The sequence below is a fragment of the Lacerta agilis genome, chromosome 2 (assembly GCF_009819535.1).
Source record: "Lacerta agilis isolate rLacAgi1 chromosome 2, rLacAgi1.pri, whole genome shotgun sequence".
NCBI lineage: Eukaryota > Metazoa > Chordata > Lepidosauria > Squamata > Lacertidae > Lacerta > Lacerta agilis.
This window is the reverse complement of record NC_046313.1, coordinates 61318461-61331519: the sequence shown is the minus strand read 5'-3', so window position 1 is coordinate 61331519 and position 13059 is coordinate 61318461. Positions and strand designations below refer to the sequence as shown.

The 13059-nt window shown below is 42.3% G+C and overlaps 1 protein-coding gene across 11 annotated transcripts in view; it reads right to left on the bottom strand.

Moving 5' to 3' along the window:
* The window catches only part of GRIA1 (glutamate ionotropic receptor AMPA type subunit 1), a 192299-nt gene that overhangs the window by 41202 nt on the left and 138038 nt on the right, over positions 1 to 13059 (bottom strand). For all 11 annotated transcript variants that reach the window (XR_004425980.1, XR_004425978.1, XR_004425979.1 and 8 more), the window contains exon 11: positions 11979 to 12349. Coding sequence is in view for 7 of the 11 variants with exons in the window: in XM_033140328.1 (XP_032996219.1) it covers positions 11979 to 12349 (371 nt within the window). In the remaining 4 variants the exon portion in view is untranslated. The remainder of the gene's footprint in view (positions 1 to 11978; positions 12350 to 13059) is intronic.

Here is a 13059-nt window from a genome sequence, read left to right as displayed (position 1 = left end):
GAGAAGAGTACCAGTGTGTCTGAGAGCTGAAGCATATTGTTACTCGCCATCTCCAATCTCTGCCGAGCTGTGACAAATTTCCAGGGGGTTCCAGACACTCGGAGTTTGAGTTTCCGTTGGAAATTAGGCACAGTGGAGATTGCAGTGTCTTTATGAAATATGGTTTATTTACACATATTTACAGCCTGCGTCTGTATGGAGAGAGTCCCCAGCTTTCACATCATAAGAGAGTCCTTTTTTGCTCTCCCAAGAGCAACAAGTGTGGACCTACAAGCAGAGGAATCAGCCATGCTGCCTGCACTATGTAGTTATGTCTCCTTCCCCTCAGAACCCGCACTGCATTCTGCTCCTTACTCCCTTTTCTTCCCAGAACCCCTTGCAAAAACAACGCCTTGTCTTTTGGTTACGTCACCAGCCCCTGCAACCCAGGAAACCTCCATTTCACAGACTCAAAATATCTTTCCTCTGAGCCCCCCCCCCCCCACTACTCAGGCCTCTTGCAAAACAACACTCCCTCCATGTGTCGCTTATCAGGCAAACTGTAATCCTGCACCAAAGCTGGTGACCTTTTGTGTTACTGTGTAAAACCAGGGCCCAGAGAGGCTTCACCCACCTTGCTGTCTCATAATGAATCTCTCGAGGGCCCAATCTATTTTCCTTTTGCTAGGCTAATCACTCAGCCACTATCAGTGATTACCTGATGAGGGAGCTGGATGGTGTTGTTAGCATGAACTTAATCCACGGGCTTCAGCGCTTGGCACATTTTTAAAATCAAACCCAGATTAATTCTCGCTTTTACTAAATCCAATAATTATAGGGGAGTCTGGCCCTGCCTACAAACTCATGCCAATATGAACTAGAGAATTATTTATCCCGAACTGTGTATTTCAGACTGCATAGTTGAATAGAAAAGACTCCCTAGAAAAGACCTTGATGTTGGGAAAAATGGAGGGCACCAGGAGAAGGGGACGACAGAGGACGAGACGGTTGGACAGTGTTCTTGAATCAACTAGCATGAGTTTGGCCAAACTGCGAGAGGCAGTGAAGGATAGGTGTGCCTGGCATGCTCTGGTCCATGGGGTCACGAAGAGTCGGACATGACTGAACAACAAGTTGAATATGTCTCCATATTAAAAATTAAGCAAGCACTCTTGTCTCTTAACATGCCACGTTTGTATGTGCAGAGGACATCATTTGCCTTGCCCTTTCATTTTGTGTAGTGGAGGGACCTTATTGCCATGTGTCATGAATTTATCAGTACTAGCACATTTGTCTATTGAAAACTGGGTTCTCTCAAAGTCACGACATGGAAACCTAGGTCTTTTACACATTTGAATGCACATTCTTATATACACTTTTGCACGTCTGGCAGGAGAGAAAAGGCAACATAAACTGCACAAACACACTCTGCAACCCCCAGTTTCGGAAAGTCTAAACCCAGCTAAGAAATTCACAGTAATGGTATCTATGTAAGTGACTATCTGAACATTAAATCTATCTATCTATCTATCTATCTATCTATCTATCTATCTATCATCTATCTATCATCTATCTATCTATCTATCTATCTATCTATCTATCTATCTATCATCTGGTTCTGGTTCTTTATGCTCTGAAGCAAAATAACCTCAAACACTTATGAGACATTTGACTGGTTGAAGTTTGCAGTCCAAATAGAGTGAACCAGGCAATAAAAGCAGCAACTTGGGGACCATTTATGGACACTTCATTTGCACTAGCATCACATCTTGAGATCACAGAAGCAGCAGGGAAGATGAAATGAAAAGCGATTACACATCTGCTCATTTATCTCGAGTTTTGGGTATGGTGGTGATGATGGGTAAACAGGAAACATTATATTTATTTCAGACCTTAAAAAAAATCTTCCCCCATCCCAGTCTGCAATGTTGTTGCTTAGATCAATTATTCACAGCAAATTTCTAATTAAACAAGTTTCACAATTCTCCAGACTGAAAATTCAGTTCCCCTCCCTGTTTTTCTTTCTTCCAATGGGCATTCCTAACCAAGGCAATGAATGAGTTGGTGATGCCGTAATTCAATACTTCTCATTGCTGAACAGGTAATACACTATTAAGCCAATTATGTAGATGTAATTCCGACTTTAAAAACACAATTATTTCAATATCAGAATAACTGTCCTTGAAGCAACTCTTGGCGAACTCTTGTGATCACACAAAGGAATGCGTTATTTGTTTAGCACAGCATTTCTAGGTTGACTATAGCAAACTTCTGAAGCTTGCTGTCAACAAGAAATGACCGTCTCTGATCTTTGAAAGGTGGTGTATAGATTTCATTAACAACAACAAATATATAATTCATTAACACAAAAGCTGCCATAAGGGCACAAGCCTAAGGATCGTGTAAGATATTGCAGACCTCTCTCTGTGGACACAGAAGGAGATCCACAGATAGAAAAGGAGGCAGGCCACCCATGGGGCTCCATTTGGTGAAGCTGCAGGAACCGTTTCAACTGTTCCTTCACTGCTGATGCTCTGCTCATGGTCAGGAGGGAAATATTCTGTTTAAAGGATGAATGCAATTTATTCCCCACCCTTCTGCCAATGAGTTCAAGTGATATAGTTCTTCTGCTCCCTCACCACAACCCTGTAGGCTCTTCATGGCTGAGAAGATTCCCTTTCTGGGAATCATTTGTTCCCATTGGAGCTATCAAGGAATAGGGAGCTATTTGTTCCCATTGGAGCTCTCACAGGGAATGAGAGTTACTAACCCAAATGGATGCAAACCTACATCGTTTGCATCTTCTTGGGGCTTGAGACAACTTCGTTTTGATTTCAGTTATAGCATTTTCGGCAACCCTAAAGACTTTCTTGGTACCCATATTTTACACACAAGAGTTTGAAGAAAAGGACTTGCTTGTTGCAGTGAAAGACAAGAATGGGGAGCACTTCTCCTCCCAGAAGTGGTGGGTACGTCCTTCTGGACACTTTTAGGGAGAGGCCGTTGCAAATAAAAAGGGATGGGAAAAACAAGCTTTATTTCATTGGTTAATCCAAGAGGGAACCCATAAAGTCCACACAACCATGTTGCACAGCTGATAAATCACTCAGATAGTCTTCAACTGTTTTGAATTCAGGATGTACATTTAAAGACAAACTGCAACATGGGACCCAGATCTAGCCACCATGTCCAGTATCCATGCCCCCCCTACCTATTTATCTTTCTCCCCCACCTATGTACAGAATAGGGTATAGTGACTGATGTTGCTTGGCACATAGTGGTGGGAAATATTTTCTTCTGCACAACTACCTACCAACATATCCCTCTGTCTTTAAAAAGAAACCAATAAAAGCAAGAGGAAATGGATCTGGTGCCACTGGTTTCATAAGGTTGGATTATAAAGCCATTTGTGGGTTGGTCCCAACCCACCGAAGACAAAGGGATTACTTTGCCACTTGTTCTGATGAAGAGACCATTCACCAGGAATGGAGTTCAGGATGCCTGACATCTCTCTATCTTCTTCTAGGCACTCTACCATGCAAAGGAGGAAGACATCAATGGAAGGAAATCACTCAGATGTGTTTTTGGCCACTAACCAGAATCTAACTTTGTACAGAGAGATCGATGAGATCTGATGAGTCCACATTGACAAGGGAAGGATAGATATAAATGCAGAATGCCATCCACTGACCAGATAGATAGCACTTTTACTTGGACATATCTTGTAGACATCATTATTTGTAGCCCAGTAGCAGAGAAAAATAGTGTATTCAGAGTGATCGATTCCGAGCTTCAGTGGGATGTGTATTTCATTACAGTCATTCTGTCTGGCATCCAGTCCACCAAGAGCAAATGATATATTTACGGTGTACTTTGAAGAGTTTTATTCCTGGGTCAGCCAGCAGCTGCACACTTATATAGTGCTGTCCCTCTACTTTTCCGAGAACCTCTGACACCAATTACTTAGGGCATGATGGAGTCCTTCCTTTGAATCACCATCAATCATCAATTGCCCCTTTAGAGATATTGCAGGCTCTCCCAAGCTGTTCCTCCTCCTTATACAACTAAATCCCTCCTATTCTGTGTTTGACTGGGGATAAGAATCAACATGTCTCCACAACTGTTTCCAAACTTTCCAGTACTTAGGCATGGTGAGTAGGCAGGAAGGCATGTGCTTGTGGGTTTTCTTTGGCGACATGAAAAATCAAATGTACTTTTCCTAAATATGGTGCAATTTAAACAGGCAGGCATGAGGGACATAAGGTTGTGTAGGCTAATATCATTGATAACAATATTTCTGGTTTTATTTTAATGTTGTCCTGAGGGATAGCTCTGTTGGTAGAGCATGAGACTCTTAATCTCAGGGTCGTGGGTTCAAGTCCCATGTTGGGTTAGACCATATGATCCTCATGGTCCCTTCCATCTTTGAGATTCTGTGACCTTGCATATTGAAAACATTTTTAATGCTTTGTTGGTTTTATTGTAAATGTGTTGATACAGTACTTAGCAGGTTGTTCAGACTTTGCAGTGTGTGTGTGTGTGTGTGTGTGTGTGGAGCACTGATTGGGCATATAGCATATCCAGGCATGGAAACCCTTAATGAATAAAATATACACATATAATTATGTGTTGCTAAACAAAAAATCAAGAGCCTGCAGAGTAGCTGGGCATAATATTTTCAATAATATATTAGCAATCCTAGTGGGAAAGAAATTTTCTCTTAATTTTTTTTAAAGATAAATAATTAGAGCAGCATTCAACACTGTTCCAACTAACTCCCACTCTCTTAGAAAGGCTTCTACTTCCTGTCTTCTCCATTGCCACTCCCCTGAATCTTCTCTAGGCCATGGGAAAGCAAGGTGTGATGAGCCAGAAGCTGTGTGAAAAGCCAGAAATCAGGACAGAAGGGCAAAGGGTCAAAGAGCAAGTAAAGACAGTACGATCCAAAAGACAGACTTGAAGAGTAAACTAGAAGAATAGTCAATGATTCACAAACACACCAGAGCTCAGGAAGACTATGTTGGTCAAGCAAATCTCAACAGTAACAGGAAGCCCTTTATATTGCTTTCTGTCCAGAAGGATCCAACAGTTGTCAGCCCAGGGCAGGGGTTGCCAATGTGTTGCCCTCCAAATGTTGCTGGACTACAACTCCTATCTGCTTCAGCCAGCATGGCCAATGGTCAGCGGTAATGACCTAGGACCTGAAGGTACCCTTGAAAATCTGCCCTTTGGGACTTCCGGCGCGATCGCCATGGCCGGCGGTTGGGAGTCGTCTCGGGTCTGAGGCGGCTCCGGTTTTCTCCGGGGGTAGGAGCTCCGCAACCGCTTAGCGGGGCTCCAAAACCACGGGAAGAGCGTCCCGTGGCAGGGTCTTCCAGCTGGCCCGTTTGGTGCCGTCCGGTTCTCGAGCCTCCCTTGTAAAAGGGGGGAGCGAGTGAACTGGTGTCGGCGCCGGGCTGAGGAAGCAGTTCCCCAACCGGAGAAACTAGCGGCAGCCGCCGCCGGCGCTGAGCGATCCGTGCTTCCGTAATTGGCTTTAAAAGAAGAGATCCGTAAGTAATTAAGTTGGATCTAATTTGGATTAAAAAGAAAGAATTGGCTTGCGGAGAGGGATGTAAAAGAGGAAGTCCGTCCCTCTCCACCGCGGAAGATAGAAAGTGACACCAGAGTATGCTATTGCTACTTTGAACTGATTTGAAGTTTTCTGGTTGATTCTAATTCTGACCATTTTGAGTGCTGAATAACCTTCCTTTGGAGGGTGAAGTTGGAGTTTGTTCTCTTCCGATGGACAAGGAGTAAAGTCTTAGAAAAATTACCCTCTGGGGAAGGGGAAAATGGCGGCTGAATTGCGAAGGAAGATGGAAAAGTACTGAAACTTTGTTATTTCCTGTTCACCCTCTGCTAATCTACATTTGGTTCCCACGGTCATCCCAGATCCGGCAATGGAAGAAAGAATTTCACAGCAACTAGAACTTTTGCAACAGAATATCACTGGAACATTTATTGGACTTCAAAATATTGTTAAAAACTTGGCTGAGGGAATCAAAGCAACAATGGGAAACTTTAAAGATTTACTTGTAACTAGAGAGGATGGGTCTCCAGAGAATATACTTGAAGAAGAGAAAATACATGCATCAAAAGAAGAGAAGCCTCGATGTGAGAGATCGGAGGTTGGTGGTAATGACATTATAGCGGCTTTCTGGGGTGGGAGCCCAGAAATGCAGGACTTTAAATCTGGAGATCGGAAAAAGGATTTGAAGGCTGGACGAATGACATTTGGTAACATTGTAAAGATAGTTGACAAGTGCTCAGCAAAGAAGTTTGACTGTAAAGTTTGGATTTTTTTGTATCAAGGGGAATGTGATACTCTGGGGGGAGGAAGATTGGGATTGGGACTGAGAAAATGCTGGTGGGAAGACTGGTGGGAGTTTGTGATGGGAGGTAGGAAGATGGCAAGGAGGGGGGTGGGGTAAGAGAATTTATAAGTATTATTAGAACGGCTAACCATGGCACCTGACCTCAGAGGGAAATGAGTAATTGAGAGAGGAAGGAACTTTTTAGATTTCTTTTTTATGATATAGTTTGGACGATATTTTAAGGTAGGAATTAGAATTAATAAGAGCAATAGCTTTACCAAGTTAAGAGATAAAAAATACTAGAAGCTAAGATTGGGAATAGGGTGTTGAATGTGTTATAAATAAGTTAAAGATGATTTGGGAAATTAGTTACAAAGTCACTAAAGTAAATTAGAATTGAACACGGAGGGGGGGAACGGGGGAAGTCCCCCTGAGAATGATTTGAAGCAAGATTTTGATTAATAGAATGGTGTGATGCTGTGTTCCTGTGGGTTGTTAGGTATGTATATGTTATTTTCGTTTATTTTTTGTTTGTTTTTGTATTTTGTAGTTTGTTTGTAGTTGTTTTTGATATGTCTGATTTGTGTGGAAATACCAATAAATTTTCTTTAAAAAAAAATAAATATGAAAATCTGCCCTTTGCAGTTTGGTGTTTCAGCACATGGGGAACTGTTCCTGACAAGGAGCTCCATTTTTGAGTGTCAGGGCAGATTTACGTGTCTGAGGAGGGTTTTCATTATTTTCTGATGCTTATGATCCATTTCTTTTCACCTCCCTCTGCACCCTGCCTATTCACGTGGTGTTGAAAATGCCCACAAACTCAGCCATGCTTCTCTGTTATTCTCTGTTTGAGTGCTTTTCTGTCATTTAAAAAAAAGCAATACATTGAAAGCACACCGTATTCGACTTGATGTCAGCGTGAATAAAATAAATAGCTTTGACCTTGTGCTTAACAGAGGCCCCGGGCTTTTATCCAAGAACTCCTGCCATGAGATAAAGCAGGCTGTAGCGCTAGTATGTGGCATCCAGAAAGATACCCTGGGTCTTGTATCTTCTGTTTGTAGTCTTTGTATTTTGGGCTCATAGTGGCAAATAAAAATATTACAGTACGGTTATCTTTTGGTAAAGCCAGATTTATTTATTTAAAAATGATGTCTGCGGCGATGCAAAATATGTGAGCTGACACATCTTCAGTATCAGCCTAATGAGACATGACTACTAGTATTTATTTACTGTATTTATATCCCACCTTTTTCTCTAAGGAGCTCAAAGTGGCGTCCGCCTCCTCATTTAATCCCCACAACAACTCTGAGGTAGGTTAGGCTGAGAGGCAGTGACTGACCCAAAGCCTGGAAAAAGCAGGATTAGAACCCTGGGAAAGAACAAGATACTGGATGCTCTGCGGAAGGCCAGGAAGGCCTCAGACATTAGATGTGATGCTCTTTCACCACACATCAATTGATGGCCATGTTCACATGCTCATCTAGCCCAGGAGCCTCTTTGAATGGTAGAGAAGTAGACATGCCCCATTCTACACAGTAAGATGCATGTGGTATGAGCATATGATCATAAGACACTGTGTGTTCCCACCCACGTTTTTGATGAGAACAATTGGGCCTATGCGTGGGACATTTGCATGATGTGACTTTATGGGTGTGTTGTGCATTCCTGCTTCTCCACCATATGAGGGGAACCAGTTCAATGGCTCCGAGAAGGATATATGAACTGCCTCCATTAAACTTTGCTGTGATTGAATTGTTGTGGTGTGATAGCATAACCTATGGTGTTTGATGGCTAATTCACACATTGAAGTGGGGACAAATGTGGGCCAGTGTGGTGCAGTGGTTAGAGTGGCACACTAAGATCTGAGAGGCCAGGATCTGAATTATGCACTGCATCACATCCTTCAAATGTATAGATAGTAGAGGCTGTCTGGTCCTCTCAGGCATAGGCGAACTCCAGCCCTCCAGTTGTTTGGGATTACAATTCCCACCATCCCTAGCTAACAGGACCAGTGGTCAGGGATGATGGGAATTGTAGTCCCAAACATCAAGAGGGCCAGAGTTTGCCTATGCCTATCTTACCTACAATGAATTAGTCTTTGATGCCAGAGTTCATGCAAGGTGAATGTGTTTGAATTTATACTGACCCCTGTCTTTGGACATGCACCCTAGGCTAAAGGCAGCTATTCTAGGGACTATTACAACTGGGCAATTCTATTTGGGATGTATATATTCTTATGGCCTGGGGTTAAGTGAATGGCGATGTGAGTTTAAAACGTGCTAACTGGACCTACTGTGTTGATTTTCATTATTTTATATTTTTTAATTAAAGCTGTTCACTGATTAAATTTTTAGTTGACTAATCATTAGGTTTCACTCAATCAACTAAATGTGCATATCAGCAAACCTCAATCTGACCTTCAGACAATTAGTTAATTAATGTAATTAAAGTTGTATACCAGCAAAATCCCAATCTGGGTGCTGTTTGGAAGATGATGGAGGTGTGAGATAAATTTACATTTAATAAACAAAGCTACTTATTTGAACAGAAAAGCCATTTTTAACATTTTCATTTCAATTCACTGATATATTCACTAATTCAGTAATACACCTGGACCAAAATTACTTTAATAAAATAAACAAGGCTGCCCTTAACTCTCAGTCTCACCAGTTACAATTTGTTCCCTTTGATTCAAAATTGCCCTCAGGTTTAATCAAAGTGCTTAAATATATGAGTGCACCGATTTGAAGAACATCATGCCCATTTGTCACAGCCCCGTGTTGAAGTGCGGATCATGCAAGTATCTTTAAATTGTTCCATCGTGACTTCATAAAGTGTTAGCTATGACATGCTGATCGAAACTAAGTTCATTTTGCTCTATCAGTTGTAATAATCTAATCTCAACACATGTGGCTAAGATGAGAGAGGGTGGTAAAAGCTTTTCTGTCTCTCTTTGCTGGTGCTCCATCCTAACAAGAACTTTAATGTGCTCAAGATATTAGATATATCAGAATCAGTAATCAGGCAAATGACCTTTTAAAACCCATTAGTATCGGAAATGTTACAGCTGTCCAATTGTCTCCAAGGTCTTTGTTTCTCTACTGCCTGGTCTCTCATGAGTAATTTGTCTAGCAGAAAACAAACAGCTCAGAACCAGGGCATATCAACAGAGGTTTGCTACTGGTTGTGAACCAATAATGAAATGTGTTGATGTAATATAATCTTTTGGTCTCATCTTCTACTGTTCCATCTTTCCCTCATACTAGAAGTACAGTTAGCTTCTAGCCACACTGAGCAAATAGGTCTCAGGCTGATGTATTCCAGGAGCAGTTACCATAGTTCTTTCCAGAACTACAGCTCCTGTTGTCCTAACAATTGGCCATGCTAGCTGGGGCTGATGGAATGTGGAATCCAACAATATCTGGAGAGGACCTTCTTGGCTGCCTCCCCTTTAAATAGTCCATGATGGGGGAAAGCATCAACGAACGCTCATTTGATTTCACAAGGATTGAAAGTATTTGAATCCAGGTTTTCAGCTATACCATGGCATAAACTATTCTACCAAATTTGGGGGCAGAAAAATTCTGCAGAGCCTGCATGTGTGTCTGTGCTCAGGGGAAAGAGGGTTCTTCCAAGCAACCCTCAAATAGAGGATTGTCCTCTGCAAAGCAGGAGACAAAGCCACCCTACTGAACCCACTTTCCACAATTAGTTGTGCGCAGCCATAACCCAAATTCCACATTTCTGGAATTCCATGGCAAGCTGGAAGAAACTGAAACCAATCACTAATTATCTGCTTGGGATAATTGTATAATATGCTCAGACAGCATATAGATGCTAGCATATGGGATTGTGTGTGAGACAGATGCCAAGTGCCACGGATTCTTTTTCTCCTGATCTCTTTAAGTTCACGGTCTTCACCTGGCCTGCCAAGTAGCAGCAGTAGATGAATAAATTGCCTACATATGTTTTATTTATGCAGAGTGTACTTGCTTTCAGAGAGACTTCTTTAACCAGTTCAACTACTTAATTTTTTACAAGACTTCCTCCACCCACAACACTCAAAAGTAGCACTTGAAGGAGGAAAACACGAGAATCTGTAGGTGTCACTCCAAATCCCATCTTGGACAGCCTTATGAATTAAGCACGGAGTATGCATGTTTATATTCCACATAAATAATATCGGACTCTTTTCTCTTGGACATTGTCAAGTATACCTAGAGATCAGAAAGTAGAATTTGCCCGTTGTTCCCACACACACTGCAAACAAATCAACAACAACAAAAGGGCAAATGAAGAAATGTAACAGTGGGAAGCAAAATGGCATTGACCCAAAATAAGTATCTTTTTTAAAACTGCCATTTGCATCAGGATTTTTAAATGGTTTAGTCTCCAGATCAATGCACCCTGCATCAACTTCTGCACCAAAATGCCTGAGCCAGGGAATATGAGGTAGCAAACCCACTACTGTGGTGGATCCTTGCTTCTGAAGTAGGGTTGCCATCTTTGATCAGACAAAATACAGGATACGTCAGGCAAAATAAAGGACAGGTAGGGGTGGAGAGGGGTTCATCACATTCAGCTTTCCGCCTCCCTCACCACTGCAGCCCTGCTCTTCCCCTTGACTCATGTCGATGGGCAGGGGCCAGGGATAGACAGCTGGCTCCCATGGGCGACTTGAGTTACAGCCTCTTGCCCATGCTTGCATCGGAAGGGAATCAAGCGTGGAGGGGGAGAAGTCAGGTTGGGGTGGAAGAGGGGGCTAAGCAGTGGCAGACCTGCACCATGCTAGACTGGAGGGCAGTGGCTGATGAGGAGTACCAGTGAGAAAGAGAGAAGGAGAGGGCAACGGTTGGAGAGGAGGTTGCTCTTTCCAACTCTTCTCTGTTGTCACTCGCACCAGTCAAGCTCTTCGTCAGCCACACCAACAGTGACACAACTGCCATTTTGGGCTGGTCAGGCTCATATACAGGAAAAAAAATGTGTCCCATTTGAAGTCTAAATGAGACAGGGGACAATTTTTGTCCCAAACCAGGGTGATCCTCTTTTTCTAGGGACAGTTGGCAACCTTATTCTTAAGCCTCAACCCTCTGGAGTTCCCCTTTCCATTTCCTGGCAGCCATTTCCCTTCTCCATTTCTGTCACCTGCCCACCAACAACTCCTCTGAATGCGCTAAGCTTGAAACATCTAGGTGGTTGGGAAATGTAGCAGCCAGATTTCCAAAGCTCTTTCTATTTTAATTCTCACAACAGAATTATCATACGAGGAAGAAAGGAAACACGATAAATGCTCTAAGCTATGGGTTGCCACCAACTGCCTAAAGATGGCTGAAAGGGCTCCATCAAAGGCCTGGCTATTGGAACTAGGCAGACAGGAACACACCCTGTAAGGATGTGTTTCTAATTTGCTTAGTGGAGCAAGTGGGAGGTGCAACCAATTCAATAATCTCATTCTTCATTTTAAGGAAGCAAGTACCCTGTTTAATCACACCTAACTCTTGGCTTCTGACATTACACTGGAGGTGAAAATTATGAAAGAAATGTCCCTTTCCATGTGATTCCACACACACACACACACACACACACACACACACACACAGCGCTATCTCAAAGACTGCATATTTAGAGAAAATTACTAACCTTGGAGATATGTCACATCCTTGTTGCATAAAAGCTCCCAGGGAAAACCAGAGACTGTTAAATATTCCAAATTCATTCGTTTGGTCATTGGCTGGCTGGTCCCGGCCTTCCTCAACCTCCTCGTTATGCCATTCATAAGGACTGAAACGACTGACCAGAAAGAGAACGACGCTTACTCCAATGTAGGCAAAAACTATACACATCCAAATCTCATAAGCTAAGGGATCCAGAAAGGAAAAGACTCCAGGCTTGGACTTTTGTGGTTTTTTAATCATGATAGATATGCCCAGGCTCATAAATGGCTTGGAAAAGTCTATAACTTCCTCTCGTACCAGAGTGATGGTCAGTGGTGCAACAGCCACATCAGCTTTCTGAAAATTAAAAAGAGATTAAAGAGTGAGACCAATGTTTTGAAGATCTGCAATGCACCAATGTTTCAAGATTTTGTTACCAAATTGTTGTTGGTGGTTTTTTTTGGGGGGGGGGTTGGCATTAAATAATACTTTCACTTTCCGTTTATTTGTATCAGGGTTGTATTGGTTTTCTTCTGTGACAATTGATTTTCAGACACAATGAAGTTTTCTTTAAAGCCAGTTTGGAAAAAAGCTTGAAAGCGTGAGTTATATTTTGTACAGAAACCTCAGTTTGCCTTGTTTCTTTATCAGATTCTTTTGATGGGTTGACATTTATCTCTGTGCCAGGCTAACCAGCATGGTTCTCTCCAGACGTTACTGGACTTCCATCGGCCCAAACACAGCATGATCAGGGATGATGTGAGTTGCAGTCCAACATCATTTGCAAAGCCTCATGTTGGCCCACCCTCTCTTACTGTAATGTTTTAAATAAAAATAATCCCAGTGTGGATTGGTACTATTTTCTTTCCTATTATTAATCATTATTGATAACTAATGTGGGGCTTCCCTTGTGCTTCAGCAAGAAACTTCTGAATGTTGCAGCAGGGTTAATGAAAGGAGTGAGGCCCTATCAGCTTATAACACCTCTGCTCTGAGACCTGCATTGGTTGCCCATTTGCTGCTGGGCCAAGTTCAAGGTGCTGCTGTTAGTTAACAGTGTGGTTGCA